The 14,546-nt window shown below is 54.9% G+C and overlaps 4 protein-coding genes across 4 annotated transcripts; 1 reads left to right on the top strand and 3 right to left on the bottom strand.

Annotated features, from left to right (window-relative positions):
- Nucleotides 1-92: 92 nt before the first annotated feature.
- On the bottom strand, nucleotides 93-1,229 carry ACRALDRAFT_2026085 (uncharacterized protein; the record flags this gene model as incomplete). The annotated part of the gene is made up of 1 exon (XM_071020369.1): nucleotides 93-1,229. One exon carries the CDS (start codon nucleotides 1,227-1,229, stop codon nucleotides 93-95), a length of 1,137 nt encoding a protein of 378 aa, XP_070877574.1.
- A 1,320-nt stretch (nucleotides 1,230-2,549) lies between these two features.
- On the bottom strand, nucleotides 2,550-4,103 carry ACRALDRAFT_1028240 (uncharacterized protein; the record flags this gene model as incomplete). The annotated part of the gene is made up of 2 exons (XM_071014840.1): nucleotides 2,550-3,460; nucleotides 3,539-4,103. The coding sequence occupies 2 exons, from the start codon at nucleotides 4,101-4,103 to the stop codon at nucleotides 2,550-2,552; spliced, it is 1,476 nt and encodes a 491-aa protein (XP_070877575.1).
- Nucleotides 4,104-5,348: 1,245 nt separating this feature from the next.
- Nucleotides 5,349-6,597, bottom strand: ACRALDRAFT_1075105 (uncharacterized protein). The gene is made up of 2 exons (XM_071018334.1): nucleotides 6,413-6,597; nucleotides 5,349-6,311 (listed from the first exon to the last, which is right to left on the bottom strand). The coding sequence occupies exons 1-2, from the start codon at nucleotides 6,483-6,485 to the stop codon at nucleotides 5,557-5,559; spliced, it is 828 nt and encodes a 275-aa protein (XP_070877576.1). The 5' UTR covers nucleotides 6,486-6,597; the 3' UTR covers nucleotides 5,349-5,556.
- Nucleotides 6,598-6,942: 345 nt separating this feature from the next.
- ACRALDRAFT_1040529 (uncharacterized protein) lies at nucleotides 6,943-10,057 on the top strand. The gene is made up of 3 exons (XM_071015186.1): nucleotides 6,943-7,855; nucleotides 7,925-8,960; nucleotides 9,042-10,057. The coding sequence occupies exons 1-3, from the start codon at nucleotides 7,255-7,257 to the stop codon at nucleotides 9,403-9,405; spliced, it is 2,001 nt and encodes a 666-aa protein (XP_070877577.1). The 5' UTR covers nucleotides 6,943-7,254; the 3' UTR covers nucleotides 9,406-10,057.
- Nucleotides 10,058-14,546: the final 4,489 nt, after the last annotated feature.

Below are 14,546 nucleotides of genomic sequence, written 5' to 3' on the forward strand. Positions count from 1 at the left end.
GTAACTACCAAGTCCAATACGATCCTTCTCGGAACAAGCCTCGCCGCCTCGCCGCCTCGCCCCTCGAGGCCTCGCACCTCATTCACCCCACCTCACGACCGCGCACCGTCCACCCGCGCCTGATGCGACTTGATGTGCTCCTCATGCAACCGTTCTATGGCGGGGATAATCAGACTCTCAATCTCCACCGCGGGTTCGCCGTCCGGCAGGTCGCTCGGGTCCAACGGCTTGTGGGCCTCGGCCTCGGGGTCCACCTGCTTCCACGCCGGGCTGGGGACGCGGAGCCAGCGGTCGGACCGGCCGGGGCTGACAAAGACGACCTCCCACTTGCGGGTGGTGAGCAGGTTCCCGACGACGAGGTGGTGCTGGTAGCGCTCAAGGCTGTAGCGGGCCTTGTGGACGAGGATGTTGGGGTCCGTCTCGAGCTTGAAGCTGACGATAAATTGGTTGGGCGCCCAGCCGTCCACCAGGTTCTTGAGGAACTTGGGCACGGGGTCGAGGTCGATGACGAGGCGCTTGGAGCGGGGTACGGTGGGCGAGGAGTCAAAGTTGTCAAACGTTTCCTCTTCTTCTGCCTCCTCCTCTTCTTTCTGCTTCTGCAAAAAGTCGGTGGCGTCGGTGCTCTGGATCTTGTGCTCCGGCATGCGGTCCGGCGGCACGAAAAAGTCGGACACGGCGGCGGCGAGGTAGAGGAGGCCGCGCGGGCCGAGGGGCCGCATGAGGCGGGCGATGGCACGGAGCTCGTGGAGGTAGTCGGTGATTGTGACAAAGGGGATGGCGAGGAGGGTGTTGCGCGTGCGGGCGGCGCGGTACTTGCGCAGGACGGCGAGCAGCTCGTCGGCGTGGTCGTCGGCGGCTACGACGCCGGTGCCGGTGGCGTCTTCCTGCAGGAAGTCGAGGAAGCAGCCGGTGGCGTGGGAGTAGTGGCGCGAGTAGGGCTGCAGGCTGAACTGGCGGTGGAGGAAAATGACGGCGTAGCCCGATTCGAGGAAGTACTCGGCCGAGGTGGCTCCCCGGGTGCCGGCGCTAAAGTTGTCGATGAAGCGGACCGTGTTACGCTCGAGCGGGACGGTTGTGCCACCCGAGGTGATGAGGACGACGCGGCGGTTGGCGGCAGCATGCTGGTTGATGAAGTCGCGGGCCAGAGCCTCATGGTGGGCCAGGGCCTTGGGAGGTGGGTTGGAGGAGAAGTAGTGGTCCTCGACGTCGACGTTCATGGCGGAAGACATGGTGGTGTGAGAGGATGTGGAAGAAAAGACGGAGTGTGTAGGCGAAGAGGGTCGTGACGGAGGAAGATTAAAGGAAAGGCTGAACGAGGTGGATGAGCTGGATGAGTAAGAGGACTCCCTTTGCCGGTGCTGCCGTGGTGACTGAGCCATCATGTCAGTATTAGATATCGATGACATGAGTAGAGCGTGAGATGAGTGTCGGAAAGATTGGAAAGGTCTGGGGGAAGATCAGGTCGAGGTAAATGTGAAGAGTCCTCAATAAGAGAATAGGTATAGAAAGAGAATGTGAGTACAAAGTTAGGAAGGGAAAAGGAGGGAAAACTCAAAATAACAGAAAGATATATTAACGCATAAAAGGCGCAAACAAGGTTGCAGCCGGATGCCACGGGCATGTGTTATTGAGTTGGGGGTCCTCAACGCGGAGCTCAAACTCGCAACACATGACCGGCGGCACCGACATCCTCGGCTCGGCCGGTAACGTGGCCCGGGACACGGTCCAGCCGATCCGAGGAGGTGGTACCGATACGGACGCTAGGAAGAGGGGGCGGGGGCGGGAGGTCAAATAGCCCTACCTTTAAACTGACGAGACGGTCTTGGTGAGGGATGAAGAATTGGATGCCCTTGGTGAAGGATGAAGAATGGAGATGGTGGGCAGAGGTTCGGGTTGAGGCAATAATAAGGGTAATAGGTCGATAGTGGAGACGATATAAATGGAGGAGGCGAGGACGAAGCTCGGCGTGTTTCCCGACAGGTCCAGTACAAGTCTGTACTGTACTGTGTACGTTGTACGTTGAGGGATGGGATGGTCAACGAAAGAAAGGAGAAGAGGTTGAAAGGTCAAAGTCCCGAAGCGAGTCTCTCCATCAAGTCACTCCACCGAGAGGTCCCCACCCCGTGACCCCGAGTCCGGGACAGATTCTTCGGCGGACATTTGGGCACGTCCCGGGTATTTTCTTTCCGTCCAGCCTCGGAGTCTTTTGCCTCGGACTTTGTCAACATAATGTCTGAGGGTATAGTTTATATTAATTCTGATTTATTTGATTGACTTATTTTCTCATTAAGTACCTACATGTATCTATCCCAACTCTACATCGTAACCATATTATCATCATGTACCAAGTATAATCCCTTCTCTTGATGGCTTACCCCTTTTTCCTTTCTCATTTCCATTCGTTTCCCCCCCAACTCTCTTTTCTCCCTTTGTCTCTTCCCCCTTCGCCCTTGTTCGCACTCCACCACGGAGGCCAAAGGCGCATGATTACATATAGAAATCAAGAGTGAAGCCAAAGTACTTCGTAGACTGATGCACAAACACTGCCCTCAGAATATGGCCAGAACCCTCCACCCAACGCAAACCACCTTGGCCGCCCAAAGTGCCACAAACGATGCCGCGTACATGGCTCCCGTAAAGACGATCAGCCCCCAGTACTTCCCGCCGGTGGCGCCGATGATCTCCCCGCCGATGGGGACGCCCACCAAACACGCAATCGACACCACCGTGTACGTGGTGGCGTAGTAGCGGCCGTAGTTCTGCGTCTTGCACAGCCGCCCGATGCACACGGGGCTGATGCTAATGTTGTTCCCGCTCGCGAACCCGAACATGACGGCGAAGACGACCATGGCCGCGAGCGAGCTCTCGCCAAACGGCAGCCACACCGCCAGGCAAGCCACGATGCTCAGCGCCACGGATGATATGTTGCTGTTGTACGGCCCGAACAGGTCCCCCCACCACCCGGCCACGATGCGGCCCATGACGCTGCTGGCGTTGAGGATCGGCAGGATCCGGTACGAAATGCCCGCGTCGAACCCGGCCGACACCATGAAGCTCGAGATGTACGTCAGCGGGATGAAGAGCCCAAACTCGAAGAGGAACACCCCCGCCGTCGTCAGCGCGAACGCCGGCTCCCGCAGGATCCGCATGTCCGGGTGCGCCGTCGCATCAAGCGCCGGCGGCAGCCGGGACCGGATCAGCAGGTTGGCCACGCCGCAGCACCCGGCGCAGATGAACCCCACCACCCGGATCGTCCACGCCCACCCGATGCGCTCGAACAGCTCGTGCATCGCCAGCGGGAACATGATGCCGCCGAGCGAACCTCCCGTGCTCGCCACCCCGGTGGCTAGCCCGCGCCGGTCTCGGAAGTAGTGTCCCACCGCCGCGATGGAAGGCGTGAAGATGAGCGAGGCCCCAATTCCGTTCAGGATGCCAAAGGAGAGCATAAAGTGCCAGTATTCTACGGGCAGCGGGTGATTTGTATTGTTAGTCACATTAGGAAATAAGTAAAGACATGGGGTGAAGGAAGAGTAATTACCAGTCGAAACGCTCAAGAGCATGAGAGACGTGACAACACACACCGACCCAGACAGCACGAGCCACCGCGGCCCATACTTGTCAAAAACGGGACCGATATAGATGCCCCCGAAAAAGCACAGGAACGTGTACACAGAGAAGATCCACCCGATGGCACCATGGCTGTAATCCTTGAGCTGGTGGCTCCCGATGTAGGCGTGGAAAGTCGCCAGGCTGCTCATGAGACCCATGGCCCCGAACAGCGCGAGCCATGATCCCAGGACCACGAGCCACGCTTGCAGTCCTCCTTCCGGGTAGGTTTCCTCGTCTTCGCCCTCCCCTCCCAGCTCATCGTACTCGGAATCTTCTTCCCTGTCGGCGTCGCCCGTGCCATCCCTGGACGGTTTCTCTAGACTCGTCACCGTTGTTGTTGGCCTCGTGCTCTGGGACAGGGATGGCAGCTCCTTGGTCACGGTGCCCTGGGAAATGACGTCGGCGGCGGCGCTCTGGGAACGATTCGTCGGGACCGTATCTCCGCCGGCTCTGTCCCGGTCCTTTGTCTCCGGGTTAGGGGTCTCGGGCTTCATGCTTCTTATTCTTTGGTTATATGTTCTTTGTCCTTTCGTCTTCGTCTGGCGTCTGCGTCCGATGCGTCGTGTTCCTGGATATGGCTGCTTGCTTGCCCAAGAATGCCCGTCCTCCTGGCTTATATTACGTCTGCGTCTGCTCCCCCTTATTCTCATCCACCACGTCAGTCATCTCACGTACTAGACTCGAGAACCTGACCAACAACGGGGACGAAAAGGTGAAACAAAGGACTGGAATGGTTCAATCTAAGGTGTCGATTTTGGTCTCGTTTGACTCGAAAGAAAAACTGTCTTTTTAAACCATGCCCACTTGATGACGGCAACAGTCGGAAATAAGGTACACGTACCTACCTATGGGAGCACTTCAGTACCTACCTAGGTACCTAGGTTAGTAGGGCCAATTGTCCCGTCCAACTAGGTAGATCTTACAGAGTACCTTACGTACAAGTAGCATGCCTTTCTCTTCAGACCTCACCATCGTATCATATATCATATATTATATAATGGTATGATAAACATGCTCATAACTATCCGGGTCAGTTTGGACTATCCATTTCTCTTCACGCTCCACTGGCCGTGTTGCTTGGTCATAAGGGTCTTAGTTGGTCTTACTTCGTACTTTGTAGTAGTACATCAATACCTGAGCGAGCGAAGTATCTATCCGTGGGTAACCGCAAGCAATTGTATGAGCAAGTTTATGAGACATGTAAAGACAGTTAGTCCATGGTAAACATGTTGTTATTTCTGAGTCCTCCTCTAGAGCCTGACGGCAGGCCTAATTGTTTATTAAGTTCTAATACCCCGTTTCCCACAGGTCACCTGACCTGCCCATCAGACAGGAAAAAAAAAAGGGGAAAAAAACGAAAAAGGCCGACGATCCTATGTAGGTCTCACTGTGTTTGTAACCTCTTCTGCTTTACACTAATGCCGGCACATCATGTCTTAGACCTCTTTTTGCTCCCGTCTCCCTCCCGTCTTCCCGCCCGTCTTCACTACCGTCTTCTTTTCCTGCCATCCAACATAGACTGTTCGAGCCAGCATTCTCCTGTCCCGGATACAACCCACTTACTCCACACCCCGGAAGAAGAATCAAGTGGGCGGCACTGCGGCCAAGGAGAAGCTTCCTCTCACCCCCGCGAGGCTCTAGTTCCGTCTCCAGACCCAAAGAAGTAGCATATCATAGCATGTGACGGTCCTCGTCCACGAATCTGACTCGACATCTCCTCGTGCAGAGACATGCATGGTGTCCATTCCATATTCGTATACGACAGCCACCGCACAGTATGGACGGTGTTGCTCCGTCACTGGAAGCTGTTGCCTTCATCCTTGGAGGGATGATGCTCATTCTGAGACTTTCGGGACAGCACATTCGACAACAGTCAGACTGGTGGTCAATGTTGAAAATTTCCCTTTCGTGGCTCACCCAGTCCATCCCTGCGTCCCGTCTACCTCGTCATCCCGCCTCGTCTTCCACTTCCTCCATCGTGACCTTCCGCGGACCTGAAGCTCCGGCGTCCTGTTGTGCTCCGCTGCTGCCCTTCAGATACCCCTCCTTCTCCAATTCATCCGCTTCCTCCGGTTCCATCAGCCCACCCCGCCCCTTGCCCTTTTCCAGCTTGGCCCTGACAACGCTGGGCACGAACGCCGACACCGCCTCCTTGTGCAGATCCCGCACCACGGGCTTCGCTTCGTATACCGTCTTCGCCTCGGGCGCCGGGCTAGGCCCCGCCGGTCTGTGTCTCCTGTCGTCCGCGTGATCCCTCCGGCCCTCCGTCTCGCTCTGATTCTGCTGCTGCGCCGCCTGCCACCGCGCTCGCCGCTTCGCGTACCACGCGTCCATCACATGTTTCGGTATCGGCGGCGGCGTGTCCTCCGGCATAGGTATGCTCTTCACATCCTCCGGGATGTCCTCGTCGCTGGACGCATTCTCTGCATCGCGTCGCCGCTTTCCTAGCACGCCCGGCCCCCCGTCCCTACCCGCGTACCCGCGACCGCTTCCGAAAGATGGCGCCCGGTCGCCGAGTGCCTCCCGCGCCTTCGTCACCGCGCGAAGCTCCTTCTCGAGGCCCTCTAATACCTGTTCCTCATGTCGTGATAGTTTGCCGCCATTTGTTGTAATGCCTTTGAGATCGTCAATCTGCTTTTGAATACGGTCGGGGTTGCGTCTGGCGAGCTTCTCGTTGCGACGGTTCTGTACCTCTGCCTTGCCTAGAGATCGCCGCGACTATTGTTAGCACGCTTCGATGGTATGCGGCCATATATAGGAGCTTTGGCATCGAGTACTATGGGGAGAGACAAAAATTTCCTACCCTTTCTAATCGCCTTGGCCTTGTCCGCCTTGCGCTGGGCTTGTACTGGATTGTAATTCCGTTCCTTCATCATGGTTTATCGGCTGCCTCGAAAAATTTCCTCAGTGGGTTCAGATGTGGCCACCGTCTGTCGACAGGTGTCTTTCGTGGGCTTTCAAAATGGCGTGTTGGTCTGACAGTTCGAGTAGTTAGTATCTGAATTGACGCGGTCTACAGATGGCGAAATGATGAGATGCTTACGATGTACCATCGTATCTGCGATAAATCGTTATCACTGATGCAAGCTTCGGGTTCTTATCTAATCTCGCACGTGATAAAAATGTGGGGAGCTATTTCGTACATAATATTTTGTACACGTTCCTGGCGTTGCTTATGCAACGCTTGTTGACTTGACCTCGCCCCACCTAATAACATCCCTGCATTTCTCAACTGCGGGCAACATCCAGCTACCACGCACCTTCCACTTGGGCTCGCTCAAGATACCCTGGACCAACCTGCTCCTCCATTGAATTTCTCTTGCCTCTCATATACACCATTCTATGAACTCGCTTCTGCTCTCTTGACGTACTGTACGTCCATCCCGATTACCAGCTTATTCCTCGTCACATCCATTGGGCTTCTTCTGTCAACCTGAGCCTGTGACTTCCTTTACCGTATCGCTAGTCCGACATCTGCATCTTGCGTCATCAGGGTTTCTTTATCTCGGCACACTCCAGTCTCCAGGGGTCCGCAAGAGCTCAGACGAATTCAGTATATGGCCTCGCTACGGCTGTGTTCTTCTCGAGTACTCCTCTTTTGACCCCCTCACCTGCTGTTCGCTGTTTGGGAGCAGCCTCTCGATCATGGCCAGCTTCATGGCCAACCTGTTCCCTGGTGGGAGTAAGGACAAGAACACCTTCGGCCGCCCCAAGACTCCCACATCCAACAGCCACGACTTTCTCAACCCTGCCAGCACCCCGCAAGGCAGTCCCAGTAAAAGAACCGTTCCTCCCGGTGCCCACGAACTCCCCGAGGCCTTCGAAAACGCCCTCAAACTCAACGCCGCCCCGTCTCTCGAGAGCCCCGTCAAGCTAGGCCGCCCTCAGAGTGTTATCACAACCCCACAGTCCCCGGGTAAATCCTCCGCGAAACCGCTAGACGAGTCCAGCCCCAATGTGGAAGACAGTGTCCTCAATCGAACCGCCGTCTCGACTGGCAGTCCATTGAAGAGGCGCCAGGAACAGGAGAACACCCCGCCCGCCTCGCACCTGGGAGCCGCCGGCACCAAATCCCCTGCGGCCCGGACCCAAGCCGCTCTGGCCCGCCACGATCTCTACCAACCCCGAGATGCCAGACCCACCACACCAGCAAAGCGCTTCAACACGCAACGCGCCCTGACTGCCGAGGAGCGCGAAATCCTTCAGCAACCTAGCGTTCGCAGGTTGGTCAACGTGACACAGCTTTGTAAGGAAAAACTTATTCCCCTCTGTGGCCCCTACCCCCTGGCTCTCCACTAAACGTGTCTCTTCGTAGACTTCCTGGATTACTACTTCGACCTCCTCACGTACATCGGTTCACGCCAGAACCGCCTAGCTGCCTTCCGAGCCGAGTTCCCTCCAGGCGAGACGGACGAGGAGACGTACAATCACATGTGGCAGAAATACAGGGGACGAGAGCGTGCCAATCTTCGCAAGAGGCGGGTCCGCCTGCGCCAGGGTGACTTCCAGATCCTCACGCAGGTCGGACAGGGAGGCTATGGCCAGGTGTTCCTCGCTCAGAAGAAGGATACCCGCGAGGTGTGCGCCCTGAAAGTCATGAGCAAGAAGCTGCTGTTCAAGTTGGACGAGGTCCGCCACGTCCTCACCGAGAGAGACATCCTCACCACGGCGGCGAGCGACTGGCTCGTCCGCCTGCTGTACTCCTTCCAAGACGACAAGAGTATCTATCTTGCCATGGAATACGTGCCGGGCGGCGACTTCCGCACCCTCCTCAACAATACCGGCGTTCTCAGCAACCGCCACGCCCGGTTCTACATTGCCGAGATGTTCTGCGCCGTCAACGCCCTCCACCAACTCGGCTACATCCACCGCGACCTCAAGCCCGAGAACTTCCTCGTCGATTCCACGGGCCACGTCAAGCTGACCGATTTCGGCTTGGCTGCCGGCATGCTAGCCCCCGCCAAGATCGAATCGATGAGGATCCGTCTGGAAAAGGCCTCGGAAACGCCGGTCCCCTTTGGCAAGCCCATGGACCAGCGCACCGTGGCGGAAAGGCGAGAGGGGTACCAGTCGATGCGCCTGAACGACGTGAATTATGCCAAATCCATAGTCGGCTCCCCCGACTACATGGCCCCCGAGGTTCTGAGGGGCGACGAATACGACTTTACCGTGGATTACTGGAGTCTGGGCTGCATGCTGTTCGAAGCGCTGACGGGATTCCCTCCTTTCGCCGGTTCCACCCCCGACGAGACTTGGAGAAATCTGAAGCATTGGGAGAAGGTTCTGAAGAGGCCCGTGTGGGAAGATCCCAACTACTTCCTGAGCAACCGCACTTGGAACTTTATCACCACGTGAGTATTCTCAGGCATTGTTTTTCTATTCCTCCCCTCTACACCCGCTATCTTCCTTTTGACCCCTAACGTGTTCTGCAGTTGCATCAATTCCCGGGCAAAACGCTTCTCCCGCATTCAGGATATTTACGGACATCACTACTTTGCCGAGGTAGAGTGGGAAACACTGCGTCAGACCAAGGCGCCCTTCGTCCCCGAGCTGGACTCCGAGACGGACGCTGGCTACTTCGACGACTTCTCCAACGAAGCCGACATGGCCAAGTACAAGGAGGTGCACGAGAAGCAGCAGGCCCTGGAGAGTTTGGCGGATCGTGAAGAAGAGATGGGCAAGGGCCTCTTCGTCGGCTTCACGTTCCGCCACCGGAAGGCGGCCACCGAGGAGGGAAGCCCTCGTAAGCCCAACCCGTTCCGGGAGGAGAGCGACACCTTTGGCACGATGCTGTAGGGCCGGCCTTACTTGCAGGGGACTCGGGCGAGTTTTTATTCTCACGGGGCTTTTTCCTAATTCCTCTTGGATCCCTTGGTCCTACCTACGTACCTGGGGCCAAGGGTCCCCTTTCCGTTCTCTTTCCTTTGTTGTGTTTCTGATTATCGTTCCCCTCTTTTCTCTCTTGTTTTTCTTTCTTTATCATTTTCAGGGTTGACGACCATGTTGGATGGATGGCGGACGGGCATTTCCAGGGCTGGAGGCTGGATAGAACAGATGCATTGGCGAGTACACGCATGTAAGTTTGAGCGAGGAGCGAATGGATTGCGAGTTTGTCTGCCCAGCATATGGCCCCACGAGCCTGGGCTTTCTCGTTTGGAGTTGACACACACACACGCGCGCGCGTCTGGGGAAAATTATCTAGCTAATTAACCGAGGCACTACTTGTCTTTGAGAACGCCGGGGCACAATCAGTGTTGATGGGCACAGGCAATAGGGGCAAAAGTAAATACGAAAAGAGGGAGGACAGCCATGGAGCCTCGTCTACCGATAAGACTAGGGAACAGGTATCGATATCGCACTTTCTGCTATCCAACAAGTCTGGATGCCTTCTGGGTTCTCGCCCTCCATTATCGTCATAGCAGAATTAAAGGACTCCCCTTACCCCCAGAACATCCAGGACGATCGCGGTTGAGGAGACCGGGAGTACTGCGGGCCCCATTCGCAATCGCGCACAACAACCGTGAAAGCTCGGTCAGGGGTAGATGGACGGTTGGGAAGAGGACTAAAGAATTCCCCATTTGAATCAATTACCGTAGGTCAGACGAATGGGCGAAGATGGGACTGTAGTCGCAAATTCGGAGTATGCGGCGGTTCCAGGTAGCTGAGCTGTATGACCATACCCATTGGCCTGATTCGCCGATCTGGGAACTTGTGCAGTGATCGAGGTGTTTGTTGATCGACGGTCATCGATAAGTAGAATCTGGCTAAGAATTCGCCAGGAGCGTCGGCCACAGCACCACATTACCGGTTATCGAAATCATCCCTCCCCGGGACATTGTCATTGTACCTCCGACTCTTATCCCATGTTATCTGACACAGAAGCTGAGTTATCCAGGTCTGAGATAGGCATATCGTCGTAGTTTATCTTCTGTGGGAGGCATGATTGCGAACTTCCAGGAATAAGCTGATATCGGAACGCTACGCACGGCAAAGCTGTTGCTTGGTCGAGATTGCGCAAAGTTGTGCCGTGCGGGACAAGAGATAGAGACAACTACGAACACCTACCCCTTTGGAGGAAGGAGGAAAGTGAAAGATAAGCCAGCTGCTTGCGAGGCATCTGGATGCCAGACAGGTGCGGCTTATCGTCATGGCTGGTTCTGTACTCAAGTATAAAGCCAACCGTCGTCATCCAATCGACCACCCAACTTCTGAACAGCGAAAACCATCCATCGAACCCGAGACGTCTGGCTGTGAGAACTCTACTTACGCAACGATTCGAGCAAACAGTGTGACGAGCGTCAGCAAGGAACCCTCGGAACGTCACACACCAACGTATTGCACGCCACCGCCAGTACCTATCGACTCCAAAATCGAAGAATCGGTAGAGATGGAAAGTGAAGGATTGTCAACACCGCGCGTATGCCCACTCTAGCCTCGCATGAAAGAGCACCTCTCTCGATCAAACAGTCATACGATAAACGGACTCCCTCAGACTCTGCCTCTCGACACGCCGAGGCTCTCGTCGGGTTTCTTTTCCGGGTGGCCGAGATGGCAATATGGCCAACCGCACCACCCAATCCATATTTCGCGGCAGGCCAGGTGGCTGACGAGTCTGGCCAGTAACAAACCGTGACTCACGAAGATACTCTCTAGTCGATGATTGAGAGTGGATGGTTTTTGTTTCCCTCGAGGAGGAAGGGGACAAGAAAAGAGAAAGAAAAAAAAAAAAAAAAAAAGGGGGGGCGGGGGGGTGGAAGGCAACCTGGGTAGGTGAAAGTGCATACTCACGACAGGCACGAGAAGGAGCCTGAACCAGCGATCGGCCCCGCCAGTTCATGGCTTTGGTTCGATTCTGCGAGATCGGAACACCACGAGGCACATCCAGAGCCGGGAACGGATGTCTCCCCTTCCCCTTCCTTCCCTTGCTCCTGGGTGCCTGACTGGCCTTGGGGCAGCCGGGCAGATGGCCAACGCGCGAAATAAACATTAACCACCCGGCCTCACTCTCGGCATGGCAAACGCTGTGTCTCGCATCTGACCTGGACGGTCGGTGAACGGCTATTAGCTAGAAAACGTATGGTAAACCGGGGAAAATCTGCCTCATTGACATGTGAAAGAGAAGCTTCGCTCCACATCCGTGAGGCATGGAACGGCTCATTTGCCGACCAAAGTTCGTCGCTCACATACTAGTCCGTAGGGGCATAACGGCGGGGTGGCTGATGGTAGATTGTGTACTAGGCACGTGAGATGAGGAGAATCTTTCGGGGTCAAGTACACTCAAGATAAGGCTGTTGTCAACACCACACGGTATTTCGTCATCTAAAACAAGGATGGTCCTCGCTTGTGTGGAGCAGAAGCGTGGGGGTGGAAATGGGGGTGGCAGCCATGTGGATGGACGTCCTGAAAAAGAGACGAGAACATTGGTGCAAGGTAAATTAAGCATTCGGGTGCGGTTGCCAGGAATAACTCGGAACGTCTTCAGGGCTGGTGAGACGCGGCCCGGAAAAAAATCTAGCGCGATAATGCCATCCTTGCTAAGACTCATCGATGACTTTCTGGATGGAGGGCCAGCGGAGATCTTTGTCGAGATGGATGCTACCGTGTGGTCATGTACAGAGTACTGCACACCATAGCGACAACCTAACCGGCCGTTTAAATCGGCGGTTCGTTCGGCGTCCGAGAAAAAGCTAAAAACAGGAGGAGATGTAAGAGGACGCAAATCCTGTGCGACGTCGCGATTCTGACCCTGGACTGTATTTGACTTCAACTTGAACAGTTTATTTGATCTTGCATGACTCCTGGCACCGAGAACCAAAATCGAGTCGCGGGCGAGAAAGCGGTTCGTGAGTAAGATGTAGGGAGGGGAGGTGACGTTGGGGATTTCACCGTCACGGTGAATACTTACATAAGCCGACCGAGCAGCCGGCGAATCAGGATCGTAGTTCGGGGTTGACCACCCTGCCAAGGGATCCCGGGACCAGCCGCCAGGTTATACACCAGATATGTATCCATGTAAATGTGTTTCACCACTGACACAGCTCTGATCAGGTACGCCATACCCTAATTCGTATGTATGTACGTACAACGTACTGTCGGCTGCCTTCCTACAAATAATTGTCCCCGGCTTGATTGGGTGAATGTTCAGCCATGGCGGAGGATCGCGATGGGTGTTCAGGGGATGTTGAAGTTACAGGTACTCCACTATATAGCCTTGTACCTGTACTATTCCAGACCCCTGTCGTGTGGGGGCCCGTTGCTGCACTTATCGGTGCCATGCAGGAAGTACGGAGCAAGTCGACGCGTTCGTACTTTGTACTTGGCACCTATTATGATCACCAACAACGAGTTTCACCAACAACACCAAGCACGATATTCCCCTTCCGTATCTCGATGCTTCTCTCTCTTCTTCACAACAATTATCTTGTGCGAATGACGAAAGGCCTTTTCCCCAGCGCCCGTTCATTGCTTATACGTTGTAGATTATACAACGTCCTAGAGTAGAGGTTGGTTGCAACACGCAGAATGATAGCGAAAGTACTGCAGGGTACAAGCACTGTACCATCAGAGGAGACAGGAGCTCCCCGTCGCTCTTGACTCTTGGCCCATTGCTCCTTCTTGCATTGAGTAGGAGTAGAGCAGGGGGTTAAAGGCAGTTGCCACTCACGGTATTGGCTAGAATGCAAGCAGATATCGTGCTTTCCTTCTCCCAAAGTAGAAAGCACCTGTTAGGGACCTGACTAATTAACCCGTCGGCACCCATACGGTCGAAGGGGTTGATGCTGCTATTAACTACCTGTGACCTACACCATAATTCGCCTGTCCAAGCCATCATTCCCCGTTGATTTATTGAAAGGATGTCAGTGACACCCAAAAAGAATGAGGACAAACAGATGCTCAACTAATACCCTGTATTCCAATTCAGTCTTGCGGCTTGATCAAGTGTACGAATAACATCTTCAATCAGTCGACTCTCTCCCGTCTACACCTCCACCAAGGCCGAATGAACCTTTCGCCAAACAAGAAGCAAGAGTCCAATGGTTACGAAGCACTATGGTATGGACCGCGGATATTGTCCAAGGTAGTTCGTTGGGTGCCGTCCATTTCTTCCTCTTGCTACCGCAGGCGTCAATAAACGCCGAACACCTTGCATCAACCCAACCCGTTCTCACCCGATGGACGACAGCAACCCACTTGGGTGCGAAACCAACCATGACCTGCTCAATGAGTCGAGATGCGAGAAAGCCTACCGAGATGTCAAGCACCCCGACTTCTTTTCCCTTGATAAAGGTATTCATCGATGTGTCTTGACATCCGAGCTGAGGACCAGGAGAGGGCAAAGTCCACCTGTTGGGATAGTACCTACAACGTACAACGTACAGCGAGGAGCCACGAGAGGAAGCTCGGGCTAATCCACAAGCTGTATGCATTCCTTGGTATTAGCCCGGTGCCTGTTTATAGGTTCGTTCCCACCTCTCCAAGAACGATGCCCCACCCATCCATCAACAGGGCAGGCATGGCATGTCGGGTCGGATTCTCACCCGGCCACACCACCCAGCCTAGCGGTCAGCGGCGTTGACGAGCTCGAAAGTCCGTACGAAGTAGTGTACGAAGTACATACGCGTAACTTACCAGAAACCCATCTTCTCGAAGGTGTACGTTGTACATGCCTATCCACCTCCGCCCACTCATGCAGCCACGCCGCCATGCAACCACTCTGCATCCTAGTGTAGGGATTTCCCTGACTTCCGCCACAGAAATTGTAATACCTAGCCTCGTCAGCCGTGGAAGGAAACATTCCGAAACTTCCAGGGCGATTGAGTGTCTTTCCGTATGTACGACTGGCGAAAGCTGCAAGTAAACCTGGAGAAGAAGAGTTGAAGCATCCCATGAATAACGGCGAGTCGAACTCGAGTTACTATTCGGGGAAACTGCTTCCC

Source organism: Sodiomyces alcalophilus (assembly GCF_042370955.1).
Source record: "Sodiomyces alcalophilus JCM 7366 unplaced genomic scaffold ACRALscaffold_2, whole genome shotgun sequence".
In the NCBI taxonomy this organism is placed as follows: Eukaryota; Fungi; Ascomycota; class Sordariomycetes; order Glomerellales; family Plectosphaerellaceae; genus Sodiomyces; species Sodiomyces alcalophilus.

Excerpts from the sequence above, each read along its gene's own strand:
- ACRALDRAFT_1075105 (XM_071018334.1), bottom strand. The coding sequence starts at position 6,485 with ATGATGAAGGAACGGAATTACAATCCAGTACAAGCCCAGCGCAAGGCG. Across the intron at positions 6,312-6,412 it reads GGCCAAGGCGATTAGAAAGG|GCAAGGCAGAGGTACAGAAC; the intron begins GTAGGAAATTTT and ends GGCGATCTCTAG.
- ACRALDRAFT_1040529 (XM_071015186.1), top strand. The coding sequence starts at position 7,255 with ATGGCCAGCTTCATGGCCAACCTGTTCCCTGGTGGGAGTAAGGACAAG. Across the intron at positions 7,856-7,924 it reads GGTCAACGTGACACAGCTTT|ACTTCCTGGATTACTACTTC; the intron begins GTAAGGAAAAAC and ends GTCTCTTCGTAG. Across the intron at positions 8,961-9,041 it reads ACTTGGAACTTTATCACCAC|TTGCATCAATTCCCGGGCAA; the intron begins GTGAGTATTCTC and ends CGTGTTCTGCAG.